The sequence below is a fragment of the Rosa chinensis genome, chromosome 6 (assembly GCF_002994745.2).
Source record: "Rosa chinensis cultivar Old Blush chromosome 6, RchiOBHm-V2, whole genome shotgun sequence".
NCBI lineage: Eukaryota > Viridiplantae > Streptophyta > Magnoliopsida > Rosales > Rosaceae > Rosa > Rosa chinensis.
Window position 1 is genome coordinate 13,548,571 of NC_037093.1, and position 23,330 is coordinate 13,571,900.

Genomic DNA, 23,330 nt, shown 5'->3' on the forward strand with positions numbered 1-23,330 from the left:
ACGGCCGTAGAGTTTTCTCAGCGCTAGAGAGAAAACCTAGGGTTTTTTTTCTTCCATCGACGTGCATTGGACTAAACTGAATTTAATCCTTCTTTCACCTCCTTTAATTATAGTTGACAAATCTTACTTTTAAAATATCACATAATTCATCAAGCATCAGGTCCTATTTAATTTCCTAAATGAAGCTGCTAGAATTTTTGACGCATCTTTACAACCCTAGTAGCGCCTTTGTGAACGGTGTATAGAACAAAGCACTATATTAATCGTGCTTAATGTCGAGGATATCAACTTATCTAGTATGTCCCAAGACTAAACAATACCGAATTTTGCACACCCCATATCATATACCATGAATGTTGTTGACCTAGCCACAATCATCAGTTTGCACACTCTCATTGAATTCAGTTGGACAGGCTCCTCAGATATGATGGTCTTGATTCGCATACAAGGATCTACAATCTCTGCAAACTTCTCCTCAGTTATATGGGCGGGTTAAATTAGTAGTATTTTGGATTTACTATCTTTATTTTCAAACAATTTGGTGTTTGTAATTAATTTAGACCTACTTTTGTTTTGGTTATAAAAAAAATAATAAAAAATAATAATAGAAAACACAAACCAACTTAGAAAATTCATGCCTAGTGGCATAAGTCTCCCATTTGTAAGTGGGAGGTCGTGAGTTCGACTCAATGAAGATTTCAAGACTAGTAATTATAATTATGAGTTACTATTATGAAAAAAAAAAATTAGAAAACTCATCATTTATTATTTTCCGGTTAACCATAAATGCATAATTTCAACAAAGGAGAGTGTAAACACAAACAAAAACTCTCAAGTGAGATGTTACACTTATGAAGAATTTAGTGCTTAGAACTATGGATGCACTTCATTTAAACTCAAGTACTAACCACATAGCATATTATACTCACTATGCTTTTTTGCCATTTCAATGCATTGACATAACAAGAGTAGGTACAAATGAAATCAAACACTTGATTCATAATGATGTATTATGAAAAATAAAGCTCATTAGACTCAAACATGTTTCCTACCCATATTTATATCCAACGTCAAGTCTCATCATAGGTATTGAAGGGACCTAGACATATATAAAGACAGAAGACTTGAAAATAAGGGGAAAATGGAAAAATAGGGGAAACGATTGATTGTTTATAGGAGTCAGAAGCTCTGCGGTTTACCAATCGCACAAAAGTGACAATCGATCACACTGGGCATTTTCAAAAAATTTATCTCTTTTTCAACTTTTCATTCAATTTCTCCGAGGGTTTACACTTAAACCTTCCCTTAAAACTTCAACTTATCATTTTCCACAATGTCACAAAGTGTATCAATGAAAGGTCCAAGTGTGGGGAGAAACAAAATAAAAAAACTTATCACAATGACAAAAACAAGTAAACATAATCACATGAACATAAAACACAAACTAAATGCAAGAGTTTAGAAATGTTCCCCCTTGAAGACCACCAAGATAAACATAAGTCACCAACAAAAAAAGCTGTAAGCACTTGCCATCCATACTCTTTCATAAAAGTGCTCAATTGTAGAAAATTGGTTCAACAGAAAATTATTAGTTTCGACCTAGCAGTACTAAAACTGCTGTATCTCACTCTTTCTATACTGAAACTGAAACTGCAACTTCTACAAAACTCAGAACTAAGATATGTAAGGTCAGTTGGAGGATACAAATGTAGAGCTTTCCATCCATATATGGCACACTCCATAGTTCATCTTGAGCTAAAAATTGTGTCCTTCCAAAGTCAATTGATTTTTCAATCAGATTCTGTTTTGCTACTAAGTGACCTCATTTCACTCAAATTAGCATAAATTGCTCAATTGCTCTAAAGAAATGCAAATGAAGATCCGCGAAGTACTACACAAAGTAGACATCCGTATCTTTCTGTCCATATGAAGTTCACTCTCTAATTACTCATGAGCATATAAAGTTTTGCATTTGAAGACCAAGTAATCTCCATTTTCCACCAAGGTACTCCTTCACAAAAACAAGTGGTCAAAAACAAAACAAAAACAACAAAAATAAGTAAAATTTCTACCTATCCCTAAGGTAAACCAAGCTAGGAATTGGACTTTACTCCAATCCCTGGCAATGACACCAAATTAAAGGACGACTCAATTCTCTCCCAATTTCAGTTTTCCTTAAACACGTTATCAACACGAAGCCCTAACCCTGAAATCCTAAATTCGTAGCCTTCAAACCCTAGCCACCACTGCCCCATATATTGAAGCCCTCAATCCCAGGATTCTAGAACCGGTGGCGGAACCACCAGAACCGGCGTGAAAACCACCGAATCGGCCACCGGAAGTATCGAACCAGCCCTCCAACAAGAAAAAAAAAAGGGATCCCTGCACCGGTTCACCACCTTCTGGACCTCCGATTGCTACCAAATTTTGCCACCAACAGCGTCTCGATCTCAGCATCCAGGAACTGGAAACAGAACTCTAAAAACCGGTCTAAAAGTTGCTGAACCGGCCTGTAGAAAAACCGGCATAAGAAAGAAAGAAAAAAAAAAAAAAAGGAAAAGAAGGAAGCCCACTGACGCAGGCCCACTGCCACGTCAGCACAGGGACCCACGGCCACGTCAGCATCCTGGACCCATTGCCACGTCATCATCCGGGACCACTGCCACGTCAGCATCAAAGACCCACTGCCACGTCAGCATCCGGCCCCACTGCCACGTCATCTCTGGACCGCACTGCCACGTCAACGCCGGTTGATCATTTCCGGTCAACTTTCCGGCCACTTTCTGGCTACTTTTTCTAGTCAAATTTTCCGGCGACCTATTTCGAGGTATTTTTTACTAAAAGTTCCCGTTTTTGAAGTTTTTATTTCTTTTCTCTTCTTTTTCTCAGGGACTTGCAAACTCCCTTCTTCTACCCCCCTTTCTTCATCATAGGGGAGACCTAATTAAGCCGAACTGTAGGAGTTCGTGCTCACTCCAAGCTTAGAGCTTGTTGAGATCTCCAAACTTAGAGTTTGTAGAGAATTTATTATCGACCACTTACGTCATTGATTCAATCTAATCCAATACCTCTTGGAATTGAATTTCTTAGAAGCGATTACGCTCAGAAATTCCTAATTTCTTGGAAGCGATTACTCTCAGAAATTTTATATGTTTTCGTGGTAGCTTTTTCCGCTCCGAAACTAACCCTTTTTCTTGTTCTCTTTCAGGATGAGTAACCTGAACAAATTGGACTTTGCTCCATTGGGAACAACTGGCTCTGGATATCACAGGTGGGTTCGTGATGTCCGCCAGCATCTCAAGGCCGATGGAATCCTGGATACAATTCTCGAGCCTAGCCAGGACGTGCTAACTGTTGAGCAAGCTCAAGCTTTGGAAGCAAATAGAGCAGCCATAGAGGCAAATAAGGCAAAAGCCATCATCCTAATGACTCGTCGTATGGATGATTCGCTCCAGTACGAGTGTATGAATGAAGAAGACCCCAGAAGGCTGTGGGTCTCACTCGAAGAAAGATTTGGCAACGTCCGTGATTCCCTGCTTCCTGACGTAGAAGTGAGATGGCATAGCCTCCGCTTCTGTGATTTCAAGTCAGTTCTTGACTACAACTCGGAAGCAATTCGCATTAAATCCTTAATGGAATTCTGTGGTAAAGAGATCACAAATGCGATGTTGATTGAGAAGACTCTCTCTACCTTCCCCGTCTCTGCATTGATGGTTGCTAAGAACTATCGCATCGATGTTACTGCAAGACAGATCACAAGGTTTCATGAGCTCATTGGAGCTATGAATGTCAATGAAAAGCATGACAACATCCTTGTGAAGAACTATAATTCGAGATCTGTGGAAACAGAGCATATTCAGGAATCCAATTATAGTCGCGCCCCTAAGAGAGGGAGCCAAGAGCGAAACCTTAATCTTAGGGATGCATCTGGACGTTCTGGTCCATATAATCGCTCTACTTGGGAAGTTAGCCGCCAAAATAGGCGAACACGGAACCGAAGAGGTCAATGTGGAAAGAGAGAGGGAGGCAACGCCTCTGGCCATGTTGGCGGCGCCACCAACACTAGGAGCTATCTAAATGACGCTTTCAAAGCGCCTCAATCAATGGAGTCTGAGCGAAGAGATGTATGTTCACGATGTGGAGTATCCGGTCATTGGGCACACATTTGTAGAGCTCGTGAAGAAATTGTCACCGCCTACAAAGCATATTGTGAATCAAGAGAAGCTCACGATGTGGAACAAGAAGATCAAGAAGATGATCTAGAGTGAAGGGTTGAAGACTGCAAATCTGGCTGGGATCAATAGATAGCCAATTCTGTTTAAGTCTTTATTTTTCCAAGAGATGTAATAGGCAATTGCCATATACTTTGTAGTAAATGCCATTGGTTTAGTTTTTGTTCACATAGGCTCATCCAAAATGAGTATGATGTCTAGGAAGGTTTTGAGATAAGTGGTACTTAAGCGAGCTTTGCTCCACCGATATCTCTCTACTCACCTGGTCATATTTATTTTGGAGTTATCGAAAGAAGTCAAACGACTACCTTTGTTTTGCATTAGCTAGCATTTGGATTAGATTCTCCTAATGGTTAAGAGACAATGATGTACTCCGTTAATTTCGAGTTCTTTTCATTATGACTCCATTTTGATTCTGACCATATTACTCTTGTGACTACGATGGTTGGGTCATCAATATTAATTCAAGGACATGGAATAGCCCAAGTTCCCCTTGTCAAATGGCACCTTGATTACTGTCACAGAAACTCTCTACGCTCCTAGGGCAAATCGCCCCTATGAATAGCCAACGGATTCCATGCGAAAACGCATGTAGAGAATGGAAATGAGTTCCTTTGCAATACCTCTAATGATTACGAACAAAGGCGCATCTTAGAGAAGTTTATGTGTCTCTCTAGTGGACTCTATGTCACTATTCGAGCTATTAAATCCAATAAAGTCATGAGAGAAGATCTCTTGGATTTAGACACATATTGGCTTTGTCACGACAAGATAGGTCATCCTGGTCCTGATATGATGATCCGTCTACTAAAGACTTCACACGGACATCTATTCTTTCGAGAGAAACGAAGCATGAATCAAAAGTTGATTCCTGGACTAAGTGTGATTGCCGCTGCTGCCTCTGGCACCGCCGCCGTCCACCACCAGCCTAGGGATGGCACAGTCCATATCCATGATGCCATGGATGGCGTCCATCATGGTGATGGCGCCCTAGGTGATGCTACAATCACCAACTTTGCTTCAAGTAGCGTTTCAGACGCTCAGGCCCAACCACAATCCTCATTGGTTGCTTCTAAAGCCTCTCGCTCGTTTACAAAGCCTGTTCCTTAGGGAAATTAGGACTGAGACCGTCCTATGCAAAGGATATGATAACACTCATTCTGTTCCTACATAAAGTCCGTGGGGATTCTGTGGACTAGTTCAACCAACACTACAACAAAATCAGTCTTTTACGGCACACATTTTACGGCGCACATTTGACGTGCGCCGTAAAAGACTGTCATTTACGGCGCACATTTCATGTGTGCCGTCAGAATGTCTTTATTCGGGTCATTCACGGCATGCATCTTATGTGTGCCGTAAATTTATAATGTTATTAACGGCATGCACAATATGTGTGCCGTAAATGAGTTATTTTACTAGTCTTTTACGACTTACTTTTCAAGCATGTCGTAAATGAGTTATAAAGTTTTTTTTTTTCTTTTTTTTTTTGGATCGAAGTATATTAAACAAAAAAGAAAAACAAGACTCCGACTATGAAATCAGAGGGATCTGATTTCAATCTTACGAGATCTAATTGATTTCATCTCAGAGTCCATAGACTCCGACTCGCCGACTCAGTGTGGTTCACCGTTCACTCCCTCACCGCCTCTCTCTTTTTCCGGCGACCTCTGTTCTCTCCGAAACCTCTCTCCGTCCGTGAAAGATCGGCGTCCGATTCAAGCATTTTCTTCCTCAAATGAGCATCGTCGGATCTTGTATCTCACTCGCAGCGATTCGTGCATAGCTTGACCTCCATAGCGTCAATTTCAAGTGGTCAGTACCTTTCTTCTTGCTCCGCCTAGGTTAACTGTGCCAGGTTTCTGATTTCGAATTGTGATTTTTTTTTGCTTTGCAAGGTATGATGGATTCTTCTTGTCGATGCTCGCGACTAGTGTGCATCCTTTATTAGGGTTTCGATTTCAATATCTGGAATTCGTTTCTGCTTCATCTCATGGCTTCGATTCTAAATTTCTGTTAGTTTCTGGTTCATAATGTATGTCAAGCTTTGAGAAATTGTTACTGTGCCTAAATTTGTTTCGTTCTTATCTCCATTTTCTTGCTTTATAAATGCAGATAAGAATTGGAAAAATCTGTAACTATAGGATTAGAGACTGTTTGTTTGGTTGTATATATACAGTCTGTAGGTTTTGCGCAGCTCCCGTTCATACTACTGCTGTGTATTGTTGGATCAATTTATGGCATTGTGGTTCAAAACTAAGGCATTTTCAGTGTATACTAATGAGCTACACTCCCTCTAGGTGGTTTACAGTTTTGAGTTTTGATGCAGCTACTCTGCTCCTTTCATTGTCTGATGTCTTTCTGATGAGGCATTTATCATGTTTGTTGTTAAAACATGCATATTTCATGAGGAGGTGCAAAGAATTTATCATGTTTAATGTTACATGCATATATCATGAAGACTACTACTCGTTTCTCTGATCAAATTCAATATTTTTCACCTCCTCGTAATGTTTATCACATCAGTAGACCTATTTCCATACGAATAAGCTAAGCAATGTTGCAGTGTTAGTTTGCACACATCATTGCTTCTATGCAAGCTCACTGCAGCAACAATATAGCTTCAAAGATTTCGACATGGCACCCATTACCACGCTTATCTTCTTTCAATTTCGGACTTGAAGATTCACTTACGGACTCTTTGAGTTCTGGTCTTGTACACCCTGATCATGCAACCCTTCTGTAATGTGCATTTATGGTCAAATTCTGCCATGTTGAACATGGGTTCGACTTCTATCAAAACCATGATGATTTGATGTTGGAGCTAGCTGCAGGTGATACTTTTCTCGTCTGTAGTGAAGATCATTGGTATTTTCAGTCAAAAAATAGGTGCTTAGCTTTACACTTTATTCCATTTTTCTCAAGTGTGTTTTTTTCCCTTCTAAATGAAAGAGGATTACATCGGAGTACATCTTGGACTTAAGTACTGTTTAATTGATTGGTTTATAAGGGGTTTTTGCAGGTGAAGTATTCGCAAGAGCAGGTGAAGTAATGTGTTTTGTTTTGTAGGCTTATTAGTATGAGTTTGTCTAGATTGTTAGGTTGGTGGTGCTTTTAGCTCTAGTTTTCGTACTGTTCTTGTCGTGAATAGTCGTGAGCATTAGGAAGTTCTTAGGCTGCAGTTTTGTTAAATGATTTTAAATGATGAATTCTATTTCACTACACGTTTGGATAGTCTGTGATAAGAGTAGATGCAATACATTTGGAATGGATTACGAATAACAATGTACAATTTTGTTTTCTTCTTCCTCTGACTCAAATCTAATACATATGATTTGTTTACAACAGTTGCAATTATTCCACAATTAGTTTTGCTACAACGAAGTGGAAATGTGGACAATTTGATGGGCAGTATGTTTTCTTTCTGGGGTAAGTATATACACTTTTCCTCATTGTCATGTGCTATGCTATAAAATTGAATAACTCTTTGGTGTCTATTCTTTGAAGTTCAAGTGAATAGACCTGCTACCATAAATAAAAGCCTTCATTGCATGCAGCAATGGTCTATCAGTATATGTATGGTCTATCAGTGTATGGTCTATCAGACATTATATCGAGATTTAATTACTTTTCCATTATATCAAACTTGCATTTCTTTTTCTATCTTTACTTTTCAGTATGCAAGAAAATAAACCTATCACATGTATTATGCATATATTTTCTTTTCTTTATCTTCTGCAAGTTCCAGAATTGGAAAATTTATATATCAAGATTAACAATTATACATTCTACCGATCACAAACATTCAACAGATGAACTACTTACTCAATCTTTCTCTTAGTTCAAAAGTAGCTGAATGCTTCAGCTTTTTTTTCCAGAACTTATCCTCTTCATTTTTTTTTTTTTTGGCTCTGTGTTCTATTTTCTTGCTGGGAAATGAAAAGAAAATATGAGGAGTTGATTGGCAATAAGAACAGGGGTTTATTTTTGATTGAAAATTGTTGTTTATTTCTGCTTGAGTATATAGTATGAGATGTTGTTATTCTCTGTTTGAATGAATCTGATAGCCTTTAGTAAAGGTCGAACTTAATGACCCAAAGAGACTGGTGCCTTGGAATTTCCAGTAGTTTAGCATCACTAGCATGGTTTTAGATGGTCTTACAAAATAGCTAGTGTAGTAGATTAGGTTCAAGGGTTCATTTGCCATACTAGAAGGCGCATTTTGATGTTCCAGGGATTATGAAATGGTGTGTTATCCCTGTAATACAGATTTGGTTGGATTGCAGTTTTCATTGTTGGCTAATAAGTAATTGTTGATGGATTCTTGACTGGTTGGATAATGTTAGGATGCTCTCTATATAAGTTTAATTGCATATGTTTGCAGCCAGGCATAAAGATTGATGAAATTGACCAAGCTGTTCACCAAATGCTTTCTATTAAGTTTGATTGTTTTTTATTTTTGGTTGAATTGCCTTGTCAAGTTTCTTTTGCTACTTAAATTATTTGGCTATTATATGGTTTTGATAGCATTGAGTATTACTTGGCAGCTTGCTTATCAATGGTACTCATGTACGTTTCTTGACATTCTCCAAAGATTAAGCCTGTTTTTTGTTTGGTTCTTTTGCCCGTGTGTGTAGGTTGCTTCTGTAGAAAATGATCCAGGTGGTGGAAGTGATGTTGAAACATCAGGACCTGTACATCCTCAAACCTTGAGGCTGTGAGCAGAACATTACAGAGCAAGGATGATCTAGCTAGCATGTTTTATATTTGAATATTAGTTTAATTATACTACGATTTTGTAGTATTAAGTTGTTTAATTGACATTATTTACTACATGAATGCTCTCGTTTATTATCCTTGAATGAAAGGGTTTAATTAAAATATTGTCTATTAGAAGTGTGAATGAGGACATCTTTTACGACACGCAAACTGATTTTTTACGACACACAAAAAAGTCTTTTTACGACACGCAAAATGGTCTTTTACGACACGCAAAAGAGTCTTTTACGACAGGCAAAATGGTCTTTTACGACACGCAAAAGGAGTCTTTTACGACACACAAAATAGTCTTTTACGGCACACAATTAAAGTTGTAAAACATCTTTTATGGCACACAAAAGAGTGTTTTACGACGTGCAAAAAATGTTTTTTACGACACACATTTTGTGTGCCACAAGAGAAATTTATCTTTTACGACATGGTCTTTTACGACATGCTTCTTTGTGCCGTGAAGTTGTCTTTTACGACACACATTGTGTGTCGTAAAAGACCAGTTTTGTTGTAGTGCAACCTGCGGACGTTTAAATATCTCATGATGTTGGTTAACACGCAAACACACTGGTCACGTGTTATGCCATTGTCCACTTGTAAATGCTGCTTATACTACACTCCTAGCAAATATCATATGACAACGGGCTCACTCTCCGAATCATCCTATTCAGTCAATTAGATTTGACAATGCTAGAGAGTTTACATCGAAGACTTTCAATGGATATTGCAATGGGACTAATGTTGGACATCATATTCTCATGAACACACCCAAATGGTCTCGCGGAAACGACTACGATGGTAGTCAGGACATTGGTAATGCGCACCAATCTCCTTATATCAGCTTGGGGTGATGCAATATCTCATGCAGCGATGCTAATTCGTCTACGACCCACCGCCACTCAATCTACCTCTGCGTTACAGCTAGTGACTGGGTACAAGTATCGTACTTACGCAAATTTGAGTGTGCCATTTATGTGCCAATTGCGCTGCCACAGTGCTCTATGATGGGTCCTTATGGACGAATGGGCAACTACGTTGGATTTGAGATTCCAACAATCGTCCGCCACTTAATGCCCTTGCTAGGCGATCTCTTTACCGCTAGATTTGCGGATGTCACTTTGATGAGACAGTCTTCCCGTCGTTAGGGGGAGATAAGAACACGAATGTTCAGCAGGAACGACAAGAATTGTTGTGGCCTGTCCCCACTATGTCTCATCTCTATCCCTATTAAAGTGACGAGATCACACACATCTGCTGCAAATATGCCTGCAAGGAAGGACGTCCCTACGAGAGGACGTAGCGCCACCCTACACGGAGGTAGGCATGGCGCCAACGCCAAAGAGAGTGGCACTCTGGAGTTATAGGCCATGGCCCCAGCTAGGATGCGTGGGAGGCCAGTGGGTTCGAATGATACTTTGGCACATTCCAATCCTTTGATCATCAAGACTCAAAATCCGTCTCATGAGAATCTTCTGAATTAAGGTTACCGTTGGGGGACGCCTCAATGTCAGAACCTATTCCTGAGAATATAGAGCTCTTTGAAAATTACACTAGTGTACATGAGACGTGAGATAGAAACTCCATCATAATTGATGATGTAGTTGCGCATGAGTTTGTTGAGTCTGATGATATCGAACCACGCTCCGTTGATGAATGAATGCCAATGTAGAGAAATTTGGTCTAAATGGAAAGATGCGATCCAGGTTAAGTTGGATTCTCTAACGAAGAGGAAGGTTTTTGAGCCAGTGATGCCAACACCTCCTAACATAAAACCTATGGACTAATGGGTCTTCGTTAGTAAGCGTGATGAGAAAAAGATATGGCAATCTCGCCTTATGGTGCAAGGCTTCTCACAAAACGCTCTAGAATCGACTACGATGAGATATATTCTCTCATAATGGATGTCATTGCACTCCACTACCCTGTCAGTTTGGTAGTTTCTGAATAACTGATCATGCAGCTTACGAATGTGGTCACTACGTATCTCTATGGGGATCTAGATACGGAATATACATGAAGGTTCATGGTGGACTTCATTTACCCAAGTCAAGTGGCTCTAGACCACAGAGCGCGTTTGCAATAAGGTTGAAACGCTCACTAAAGTGACTACTTGATTGGGAAGGGATATGCCCGCGCGTTTCCATAACAAGTTTCGGATTCTATCGCGGTTCATGTTGGACATGATCTTCATTGGAAACCCTTAAAGAGTTAAGGGAAACCGCTGAACACTTGAAATCCGAGTTTGAGATGAAGGATTTTGGGAGAACATGATTATGTCTCGGTTTGGAACTTGAGCATCGTGTTGATAGATGCTTAGGCATTTTGACAAGGTCAAGCCTCCAAGCACCCCCATGATCGTCCGTAGTCTTGATCATGAAAATGATCCTCTTCATCCAAAGGATGATGACAAAGATGTGCTAGAGGCAGGAGTGCATTACTTAAGTACAATAGGCGCATTATTGTACTTAGCTCAATGCACAAGATCGGACATCTCATTTGCAGTAAACTTGTTAGCTAAGATATAGCTCTGCGCCAACGCGACGCCATTGGATTGGTGTAAAAGATATCTTTCGGTACTTGAGATGTACGATTGATATGAGCTTGTTCTATCCCTACAGAGAGACGACGGATTCAGACCCATCACACACCGGGAACGCCGCCAACACTGGCCTGCGTCCGCTATCCCCATCCCAAAATGACATGTGTTTGGAAGGTTTTGCTGATGTTGGGTATCTCTCTGACCCACACAAAAGTCTTCCCAAACTGGTTACGTGTTCACCATGGGTAAAGACTATGATATCTTGGAGGTCTACATAACAGACCATAGTCGCAATACCTTCGAACAATGCAGAGATCATTGCTCTTCATGAAGTGGTTCGTGAATGTATATGGATTGGATCCATAATTACACATGTTCGAAAAATTGTGGTTTGAAGTCTACCACAGATGAGCCTACGAGCATTTAGGATAATGTTGTTTGTTTTGAACAAATGAAGCAAGGCTACATCAAAAGCGACAACACCAAGGATAATCAGCAACAACAGACTCTCCTCAAGATCAAAGTGAACTAGGTTCGATTTGAGGACAGTGTGGCAGACTTGCTCTCTAAGTCGTTGCCTAAATTCCACTTTCGAGAAACATGTTGGTAGCATCATTTGCGGAAGTTATCCGAACTCCCATGACCGTTGTCATCAGGGGGAAATGTCTACATGTGTGGTCTCGAAACGTGAAGGGTGTGTTGTGCTCTTTTTCCCCTTCGACCGAGGTTATTTTTGTCCCACATGGTTTTTGTTTCTCGGCAAGATTTTTAATGAGGCAACGAGATGAGCACCACGTTTGGGAGACACAAGGGGGAGTGTTTAAGTAAATCCAGAATATGTGTCTGGCCCAAACTCTAGGTTACTTGACCTAGTTGTAATAGAGTTTTGAATTAGAGATATTCTCAGAGATATTCATAGATATCCGATTAATTGTACGATTATGTTTCCTTGTACAACTCTGATTCTATGTCTTGTAATCCTCTATATAAAGAGCCCCCTATTATCAATGAAAGCACGACTCGATTCTCTCCCAATTTCAGTTTTCCTTAAACAAATGTTATATTTAGGGGAGGTTAGAGGAGTATTTTTTTTTTTTATCTCTATCCTTATTTGTCTTTTCATATGACTTGGAAAAGTCTATTAAGAAATGAAAAAAGTTGGAGGTCCAAACATCAAATTTGGAGGTCCAACTAGAACCACAAAAAAAAAAAAAAAAAACTCTCTCTAAAGCAATAAATATTCCAGCTTCTGCAAAAGTTTGTATATGGAAAGCTTGTCAGGCCATTTTACCAACTAAGGACAGATTATTGCATCGTCATGTTAATATAACTGATTTGAGTCGTACTTTGTGTTCAAATGCACTTGAGACTACACCACACTTATGCTTTGAATGCCCCTTCACTAAGGCATTAATTGAGGCAGCTGATCCCTTGATTCATCAAGTATGTTTCTCTCCCAATGTACAATTTTCTTCTTTTAAAGGTTGGCTGCAATTCTGTTTTGCTTCTTTATCTAAACCTTCTTTCCATAAGCTTCTATTCCTAGTGTGGGTTGTATGGAAAGAGAGAAATAATAGGACTTGGAGAGAGAAGTTTTCTACAGTTGGTGATGTCTGCTTTCAAGCCAATGCATGGCTTCATGATTTTCAATTCCATCAGGTCAAAAAAAGGCCAAAACAAGTGTCCAGGAAAGCAATGTGGAAGCCTCCATCTGCAGGTTGGCTCAAAGTCAATTTTGACGGTGCATTCTCAAAACAAACTCACATGGGTGGTGTTGGAGTTATTATTAGAGACTCAGAAGGCTCTTGTATGGGGGGCATGTTTCAGCATATTGAAAATGTTTACTCCCCGGAGCAGATAGAGGCAGTAGCAGGGAGGATAGCTGTGCGTATGGTACAATAAAAAAAACCTAGCACCTATATCCTTTGAGACGGATTCTTTGAACTTAGCTTGTTTTGTAAACCAAAGATCAGGTTCAATTACTTCTACTTATGGAAGACTCTATGAGGATATTAGTGAAGGGCTATCATCTATATCAGGTAGCATGGACATATTTCTAGAGATGGGAATGTTGTTGCGCATTCTTTAGCTAAGGTTGCCTTGCATTCAGGGCAACAGCTGTGTTGGGATACTATTCCTCTCTTATTTATTCAAGATGCTTTAGTATCTGATTGTAATCTTCTTCATTGAGTAATATATTTGACATTTTATTTCAAAAAAAAAAAAAAAAAAAGAACTCTGTCCAAAGTAATAAATATTCATTTATCGATACTCTAAAGTAATAATTTTCCGTAGTCCCAATATTATTCATTTATAGAGGTTTTATTGTAACAAAAAAAAATCAAAAGAATCATATATTGATTTTTTCGGAATATAATCAATATATATATATATATATATATATATATATATATATAACAGACTCAGGATCGGGAAGAACCGGACCGAAATAAAAAAATAAAATTAAAAATTAAAAGAAAACCCGCACTGAAATGATCGATTCGGACTAGTTTTCCGGGTTTTCAGTCTCTTTGCTCAACCCTACTTATAAATGCAAGGAGTATTACGAGACTCTGAACTTGGATTATGAGCTCCTGCCTCTTCAAATGTAGTTTTAGGAGCTTCATTTCCAAAATTAGGTCAGAGATTATGGCTGGAATAGTAGAGTACGCGTGAACTTTTTGAAGATGCAACCAGATTACAATATGTGCTGAGATAATTACAGCTATATTGAAACAAATACGCTGTGTAGAATTGAAGGATTCAACTATTATACCCAAAATTACAACCGTATATGGTCATATGGAGTATTGGAGTTCCTAAGTATCTAACTACCCAGGAATTAAACTCCTCAAAGAGACATATGTTTGTGTGTGTGTATTATGTGGGTCGTGCTCTAATTTCATCATCATCAAAATGCTGGTGACATTCACAATTACTTCAAACATCTTCAAGAGTGACAAGTCCTGGATGAAATAGTAGATTGGAGCCAAAACGATGATCACTGTAATCCTTGGAGTGATCTTCATCTACACGCTCCAGAATAGCATCTATTGTCAGACTTGTCGTTTGAATATTGTCTTGGCAAGCATCTTTTGGAGGAGGCATTGGATGGTACTCTTCTGCATCATCTTTCACCAAGTTAACAGTTTAGGTTTGCATGAAGCGAACAGAGAGATGAGGAACTTTAGAGATCCTTCCCTCTTAGTTTCTGAAAGATTAATGGTAGACTATAAATAGAGAGTACCAAATAGTGTGGGGAGACTCAATTTCAAGAGGATAAAAGCTGCATCTACTTCAGTTAGACTATCAGGTTCCACTTTGTACACCTGCAATATTGTGTATATATGATTGTGTACTACACTACAAGAGTCAAAATGCAGATGCGAAGGCCAAAGAGCAAGCTCTTCATCCAAGCAAGAAATTCCAATTAATGTGGACAAAGTCGCATCAAATTGGAGGGGTATCAAGAACCAATAGCAGTTATTGTCAAAAATACAGAAAATTATGCCCAAGCAACAATAGAAGCATACCTTAAACTTCAAAGGACTGACCAAATGGAAAACTAAGAGGTCGCCAAGAACTAATTTCTTTGCAACACAAAACCCTCTCCATCCACCGCTCAGTCTCCTCTTGTCCCCAAGAAATATTGTTCTATATTCTTCTCCTCTTTCATCTTCCAAGGTTATAGATGTATCATGGAATGGCAGATACAAATAGCAGAATTGCTTCGGCAATGTCTGTTAACAGAACAACCAAGTCTATCAGCATGACTACCTACATATTCGTGCAGGGCACGTGCGGTACTTCTAAACTTGGGACATGGTTTTACACTTACCAAACTAAAGCCATGGACAACATTACAATGTATCATAGACTTCAAAAAGAAGGGACATTCAGGTCCTAGATTTGCCAGGATATGTTGCAGTTGGTTTCTGACAGAAGACTTTTCATGATAGTTGGACTTCGTGATCTTACGCTTATAGCTAGTACTGGTTTTTGTGTTGCGTGCGAGGCGCGGTGGCATCTATTTCTTCGGTCAAACCTATTAATTTTCCTGGTGAAATCAAGTAGCTATACTATTGATGATGGATAAGTAACAAACTCGCAATACGTGGAGCCGTGGAGATAATGTTAGTTTCAAATAGAAAAGAAATATAATATGTTATATTTTGGGACATAATATAAAAGGAAGATAAGTATTTTAAGGAAACTAAAAGAAGTATTTATTAATTATATGTCATAAAAATAATTAAAATAATTAAATAAATTGAAACCGCTTAGTCCCCGCCTAGGCACTAGTCTCCGGGTCACCGCCCGACCAGCGCCTAGCGTTTTTTAGAACTTTGCAAGTGAGAAGTTACACTTATGAAGAATTTAGTGCTTAGAACTATGGATACAGTTAATTAAACTCAAGTACTCACCACATAGCATATTATACTCACTATGTTTTTTTCCATTTCAATGCATTGACATGACAAGAGTAGGTACAAATGAAATCAAACACTTGATTCATAATAATGTATTAAGAAAAATAAAGCTCATTAGACCCAAACATGTTTCCTAACCCATATTTATATCCAACTCAAGTCTCATCATAGGTATTGAAGGAACCTAGACATATATATAAAGACAAAAGACTTGAAAATAAGGGGGAAATGGAAAAATAGGGGAAACGATTGATTGTTTATAGGAGTTAGAAGCTCTGCGGTTTACCAATCGCACAAAAGTGACAATCGATCGCACTGGGCATTTTCAAAAAATTTATCTCTTTTTCAACTTTTCATTCAATTTCTCCAAGGGTTTACACTTAAACCTTCCCTTAAAACTTCAACTTATCATTTTCCGCAATGTTACAAAGTGTATCAATGAAAGGTCCAAGTATGGGGAGAAAGAAAACTAAAAAAAGGGCTAAATACTGATTACTACCCTGTTGTTTGGGTCCAAAATCAATTCAGTCCCTGAACTTCTAATTTCATCAAGAACACCCCTGCACTTTCAATTTTGATCTAATAGGTCCAATTTATTAGTCTTCCGACAATTGAGTCATTTAACTTGTTGACGTGGCTCATATATGGCCTATGTTTTATGATGTGGTGTTGAGGTGACTTGCATAGTCAATTTAGGAGTGAGTCCCACTATTAGAAATCTATCAAATAAATAGTTTTTCAACAAATAATCTAACTATAACTTGAACCTATAACAGAATATTAACGAATTGGACCTATTAGATCAAAATTGAAAGTACAGGGGTGTTTTTGATGAAATTAGAAGTCCAGGGACTGAATTGATTTTGGACCTAAACCACAGGATAGTAACCAGTATTTAGCCCCTAAAAAAACTTATCACAATGACAAAAACAAGTAAACATAATCACATGAGCATAAAACACAAACTAAATGCAAGAGTTTAGAAATGCTCCCCCTTAAAGACCACCAAGATAAACATAAGTCACCAACAAAAAAAGCTGTAAGCACTTGCCATCCATACTCTTTCATAAAAGTGCTCAATTGTAGAAAATTGGTTCAGCAGAAAATTATTAGTTTCAACCTAGCAGTACTAAAACTGCTGTATCTCACTCTTTCTATACTGAAACTGAAACTGCAGCTTCTACAAAACTCAGAACTAAGATATGTAAGGTCAGTTGGAGGATACAAATGTAGAGCTTTCCATCCATATATGGCACACTCCATGGTTCATCTTGAGCTAAAAATTGTGTCCTTCCAAAGTCAACTGATTTTTCAGTCAGATTCTGTTTTGCTACTAATTGACCTCATTTCACTCAAATTAGCATAAATTTCTCAATTGCTCTAAAGAAATGCAAATGAAGATCCGTGAAGTACTACACAAAGTAGACATCCGTATCTTTCTATCCATATGAAGTTCACTCTCTAATTACTCATGAGCATATAAAGTTTTGCATTTGAAGACCAAGTAATCTCCATTTTCCACCAAGGTACTCCTTCACAAAAACAAGTGGTCAAAAACAAAACAAAAATAAGTAAAATTTCTACCTATCCCTAAGGTAAACCATGCTAGGAATTGGACTTTACTTCAATCCCTGGCAATGACTCCAAAAACTTATTAGTCAAATAGCCAACCTCATGTATAAGGAGTACAAGTAATAGTATATGGCTTTAAGAAAGGTTGTCAAACCCACGAGGATTGGAGTCTTTTCACTAACTACTGTGTTAACCTAAAGCAAAGCTAGAATGTACAAATGTACAATCATAAACCTAGGCTTACAAGGAGGCCTAGACTCATGGTGAATATGTGCAATATGGAGGTAGTGACATGGTCGTTTGTTTGAGTGGTGAACCGAATTAAAGTAAATGCTTTCAAAGTAAACTAAGCTATATGTAGTAAATAAAAATAACAAGTGGTTGGGAGTTGGGCTTAGGTTGTTCATTGAAGCCTCCCTTGCAAGTATTAAAGTCCTAATAATTTCCCCATTATCCTCTTTCATTCAGATAAGACTACAAAAGTTTAAACTTCTTTAATGTTATCATTCAATAGAAAATCATCAATTTCTCATTCAATTCATCATAGAGTCAATGGAAAACAAGATTAGCATCAAGATCACTGAAATAGGCAAATGAGTCATGGCATGCAGTAGAATACAAAGTGAAGAAGAAAACTATAAGGTATTAAAATGCAATTAACAATTCATTCTGTTATTTTACCAACATGAACTAAACAAATCATGACTACTTTTGGCTCAATGACACAAAACAATATATTCTCTTCTTTTATCTTATCAAACATAGTAAATGGAGATACAGCTGATTTTATACTCTAAGCCCAAGAATCACTGTAATCTTAATTGGAAAAAACGTGATCTTAATTAATTTGAATCAAAATCAAAATCAATGTCACTCACTCGCTTGGTTAGGGATTGGACTTGATGGACTCCTAAAGAATTTTTCCCTCACATTCATGTCGAGCATGTAGATTCAGTTGCCTTTACTCTCCTGAATACTGACTCTGAGAGCTTTACCACTCACCGCCTTATCTTTTTGCACATATACACAATTTACAGAAAGACATTATAAATCTATAATTTTTTTTATTAAATCACTTAAATCTATGCCTGTTCACCTATAGTACTGAAGGAGTAGGGTGGTGTGACTGGTGTCACTCCGGCCAATTGAAGAATTCATTTGAATTCTTACTGGGTACGTATCACAAACGTTCCTCCTATTTTTGAAGTGAAATAAATTATTATGATATTGCATATGTGGCTGGTATACCTCTTGAATTGGATTTTCTCCAACAAATTAAAATGAAATTAGGGTTAGAGTGAGGCATGATATTTCCAAGCTATATTTATGAAAAAATGATTGAAGATTGACGCTACTGTGGAGGAGCAAATCTCCTATTATTTTGAAAACCTAACTAAGAGGTGTATGGATTACAACCTGATCTTTCATCCAACAGGTGCTTGTACTGCCGGATTGGAGGGCAGCATTGTGGTGCAATCTGAAGCACCAAGTTTCGAGTTTCAGGGCAGAAGGGTCTTGGTTGAAGGCAAAACCTTCACTTTCAAGTCCTCCATTCTTGCTGCTACATCTGCTTCACCTTTTACTAATATGAAAAATGCAGGACCTCAAAAAGAAAAAAGACCTATTGTTATTAGGGATCTTGAAGACTAGAAGGACAATTCCTTAGCCCTAGTTCCTTTTGAGGAATAGCTTGTGGGTAAGCGTGACAGACGCACACGTACTATCTCGCCAAAGAAGTTGAAGCCTCCTTCACTAGTTGATGAAAATAGAGGATAAAAAGCATAATCCAAGAAGATCAAACTTCCAAATTTAGTACCAAGTTTACTGCTAGATCATTGGGACTTCCAGAAGCACCTGATGGCACCATGGTGCAAGCACATACTGCGGTGAATGTTGTGGCAATCAGCGGCGGAGGGAGAAACATATATGTATGGGGGCCAAAAAAACATACACCAAAATAGACCGTTGATGAACCAAAATACTTCCCCTTTGCAATCAGTGCATATAATACACAAAAATGATTCCCATTACAAAAAAAGGACTCAAGCCATTACAAAAAAAGACTCAAGCTATTTACAACTGCATTAGATGATTAAAGTGTAAGTAAAATTGTTTGAAAGCTAAGAAACGATCAATATGGTAAACAAGCTAGATCATATGTAATCTATCAAAAATATTAGTATCTGCTTATAGAGTTCCACACTTCCAGGCATGCAAAAAGAAAAGAGATAAAAACAATGGCAATAAAATCTTTCAACACAAAAACAGAGCAATCAAATTATACTATTAACATGAATACATGATAGAGCATCATAATCCTACCAGTAGAACAAAATCATGAATTCAATTCACACTGTTCTGAGTGTTCTCAATAGGAAATATACAAGAACAAAGGAGAAGAAAAGCAGTAAAAACAAACAAACAAATTAATCAACCTGAGTGGCCGAGTCACAATCAGACAATAGTCAATAGATAACTAAAATTCCATATGAATTTCATTATCATAGATGCTGGAGGGATCAAAAAAGAGATATTGATATCTGGGATTTGAGAAACAAAGTCATCACAGCAAATCAGTTGGTTGTTGACTTTGAGTGCTTTGATAGTTGAGTTTTGACTATATATGCTGAATGGGGTGCACAAGAAGCTTCATGCATGCTCCCTTTTCTCTTGTTTTGTTTAGGGCTGGGCATCCAAAACCGAAGTCCCGGTACCGTTCCGAAACCGTCCCGAAATCAGTCGGTACGGGCCGGGACCAAATTCTGAAATTTACTATTTGGGCCCGTCCCGTGGAAACGGGCCCGGTACCGGTACTAGCTTAGTCGAAACTGATTGATCCCGTCCCGTCCCGGTAAAATTAATTAAATTAAATCTTTAATTTTTTATATTACTTGGTTGGTTTTGATTGGGTAGTTTGTGGGAACACAAAGGAATGACCACACTTGATCAAAACAATTTGACCTAAACTAAACGGCCTAAGGCCCTAAGCCGATCGATCCCCAATTCTTCTAGTCCAGTCTCCACTCTCCAAACTTCCAAAGACATCGATCGATCTCCACTCTCTTCTCTACTCTCCACTCTCCACTCTCCAATACTTCTTCTGTTCTTCATCTAAATCCCCGATCCCCAATTTCTTTCCAATTTCCCTTCACACAGCAAGCCCGATCCCCAATCCTTACTTTATTGTGAGGATTCAAGGCTTCAAGCACCACCCTCGACCTTACTTTCGAACAAATCCGAAACAACCGAGGAGGAGCTCGATTTGGAGCAGTTCGACCCGGAATCGTGGCTTTTTTCGTCATCATCAACAATCAAGGAGGCTTAGTACTCGCTAATCTGTTCGATCTGTGCCATATGAAATCGATTTGATTTTGAATTTGAAATCGAGGATAATCGAAGGTGTAGAGGGAGGGTTGAAGATCTGGGGTTGAGTATCTCGTCCTCTTTCGCAAGGGTTTCCAATTTCTTCAGGAGTTACTGAATTCTTCTCATAATTTCGCTCCTTTGGATCTATTACAAGCTACGGGTCTCTCTTTATTTTATCAGACGGATCTTTAAATTGTTGTTACGGCCTCAGATTTGTGAATTGTGATGTTTTATATTGGAATTGCCACTTGAATTCTGTGCTACGTTGATGCAAATCTTGTGGTTTGAGTTCTGGACTTGGTTGAGATCAAGCAAAATGATGATTCTTTCTGGTATTAGAATGGTATATTTGGTTCGCAAGACTTTCCTTTTCTCAGGGATCGTTGTGAGCGTGGATACACTGCTCAAGGTACTATAGAAAATCCATGTTTTTACTTGTTTGTAATTGACCACTTGTTTCTGCATAATGTGATTTCGGCTTAATCGTTCGATATGACATATTTTGGTTGCAGTAGATTCTGTATCTATGATGTGGGGTGGTCTTGTTCCAGTTTCCACTTGTTTATAGTATTGTTGAGTGGATTATTACTGAATTAGTTCATTCAGATCCACAGTCTGAATCAGATAATGTGATCATCTGTGTGGGGAAAAACAGAAAAGTGGGGAAAAACAAAAAAGAAAAAGGAATCGGGTATCCCGAATTGGGCCCGGGCCCGACCCGATCCCGGTCGGTTTCGGTACCTTCGGTACCAACCTTGAAAAACCGTAATCCCGTCCCGTCCCGGATAATATTTTCGGTACCGGGCTCTGTATCAGTCAGTAACCGGCCCGTGCCCAGCCCTAGTTTTGTTAGTTGGTTTATGGGAATTGTGATTTATGGGCCTAAACATATAAGTCCAGCCATTATGGGAATTCTGATTTATGGATCTAAACATGTCAGTCCAACCATTGTGCCATTGTGGGAACACAATATATACATATATGTTGTTAATATGGTTGGCTGATCGGAGCAAATGTATAATTGTGAGTCAAGTGTCATAATCTCAATGGGGGCAGTGGCCCCCACTCGTCCTGAACTCCCTCCGCCCATGGTGGCAATGAAGAAAAGAGAGCATCCTTTGGGGGCTAGAAACAAGAACCCTACAAAAGCGAAAATTTCCAAGGAAGCTGAATTCTCTTGAGGCTGACCTATCCATCAACAACTCCTAGCTAGCCCTACTGGTAAGGGCAAGGAGAAAGTTGTTTTTTAATTGTTGATTTTTGCAAGCTTATATGCTATGATGTTTATTTTTACACCAAGTAATGGATTTCATGGTGCACCACAATTGCATGTGTCAAAAGAAAATTATTCAAACTTATTTTGTGTAAACATAATTAGATTAGTTTGCAAGCTCTTTGAAATAAATGAGTATTAGTGTGTAATGGTGAATGGTAACATGAAACCCTATAGAGATCGTATGTATGTTTCATTCTGGCCTTTCATCTAATGGGAATCTATTTGAATTCAACAACAAAAAAATGATAAGGATCTAAGCTTCCGTTATTGGAGAAAAACTATCTGATATCATTATTATCTTCTCCATTTTCAAATTTTCGGCAAATGAGGCTTATGAGAGCAACTCTAACAGATTCCCTATAATTTATGTATTATAGGGAAGCAAAAGTCAAAACTTTAAGCACTTTTTCTTCTCCAACTCCAATAGATTCCCTATTTTATAGCAATTTCTAAAATCTCCATAATTCTTCCTTAAAATTTTAGAGATTGCTGTAAGTTTAGGGAATTTGGTTTTCTCTTTCCTCACTATCCCTAAAATGGGGATAGTTATATGGAATCTGTTAGAGCAAAAAAGACTCATTTTTCCCTAAAATAGAGAAAAATCTAAATATGGAGAAGCTGTTAGAGTTGCTCTAAGTTGGTTAGACATTACCAACCTCTCTATGATTGGGGTGTGCGTATCCCCACCACCACAATCCCAAGACTGGGGAGCCTAAACCTCGAAACAAGATGAGAGCTTGTCCCTCCGTCGTCCTCCCCAGAACCTCCGTCGCCCTCCAGAATGAAAATCAACGCCAACACCATCGTCGAACACCCTATAGCAAGGTCCAACTTCACGCCATAACCAGCCTTCAATGGATTTGTAATGGGATCCGATCGGATCCAATCACAGACCCACCATCCAAATCGGATCCAATCACAAACCCGCCATCTAAATCGGGCGAGGAACGCCGCCACAACATCTGTCTCCACCGCCTGCCTCGCCCCCACAACCCGTGCATCCACTGCCTTTAGGTGAAAGCATGACAAAAAGAAAACTCTCCACTCTATTGTCCGACCACCAGTATCACCATGTTTAACAGCCTCCCGTCCGGCCACACCCGACGCACGCTGGCGAGGCTAGAGCCCCGCGTTAGTGCTGCGAC

The 23,330-nt window shown here is 38.8% G+C and overlaps 1 protein-coding gene and 1 long non-coding RNA gene across 4 annotated transcripts; one reads left to right on the forward strand and one right to left on the reverse strand.

Annotated features, from left to right (window-relative positions):
• The first annotated feature begins 5,747 nt into the window (after nt 1-5,747).
• LOC112169652 lies at nt 5,748-9,139 on the forward strand. The gene is made up of 3 exons (XR_002924789.2): nt 5,748-6,047; nt 6,131-7,661; nt 8,870-9,139. It is a non-coding gene; the product is annotated as an uncharacterized LOC112169652 (long non-coding RNA).
• A 4,849-nt stretch (nt 9,140-13,988) lies between these two features.
• Nucleotides 13,989-15,545, reverse strand: LOC112169653 (B3 domain-containing protein Os06g0194400). Of its 3 annotated transcripts, none has more exons than XM_024306719.2 (4): nt 15,380-15,545; nt 15,075-15,281; nt 14,789-14,870; nt 13,995-14,672 (listed from the first exon to the last, which is right to left on the reverse strand). In XM_024306719.2, the coding sequence occupies exons 1-4, from the start codon at nt 15,413-15,415 to the stop codon at nt 14,482-14,484; spliced, it is 516 nt and encodes a 171-aa protein (XP_024162487.1). In that variant the 5' UTR covers nt 15,416-15,545; the 3' UTR covers nt 13,995-14,481. The 3 variants fall into 3 exon arrangements, 2 of the variants coding, with proteins under 2 accessions (XP_024162487.1, XP_024162488.1); XM_024306720.2 differs by having other exon boundaries at nt 13,996-14,663; XR_005802530.1 differs by lacking the exon at nt 14,789-14,870 and having other exon boundaries at nt 13,989-14,752; nt 15,380-15,544.
• Between the last annotated feature and the right edge of the window lie 7,785 nt (nt 15,546-23,330).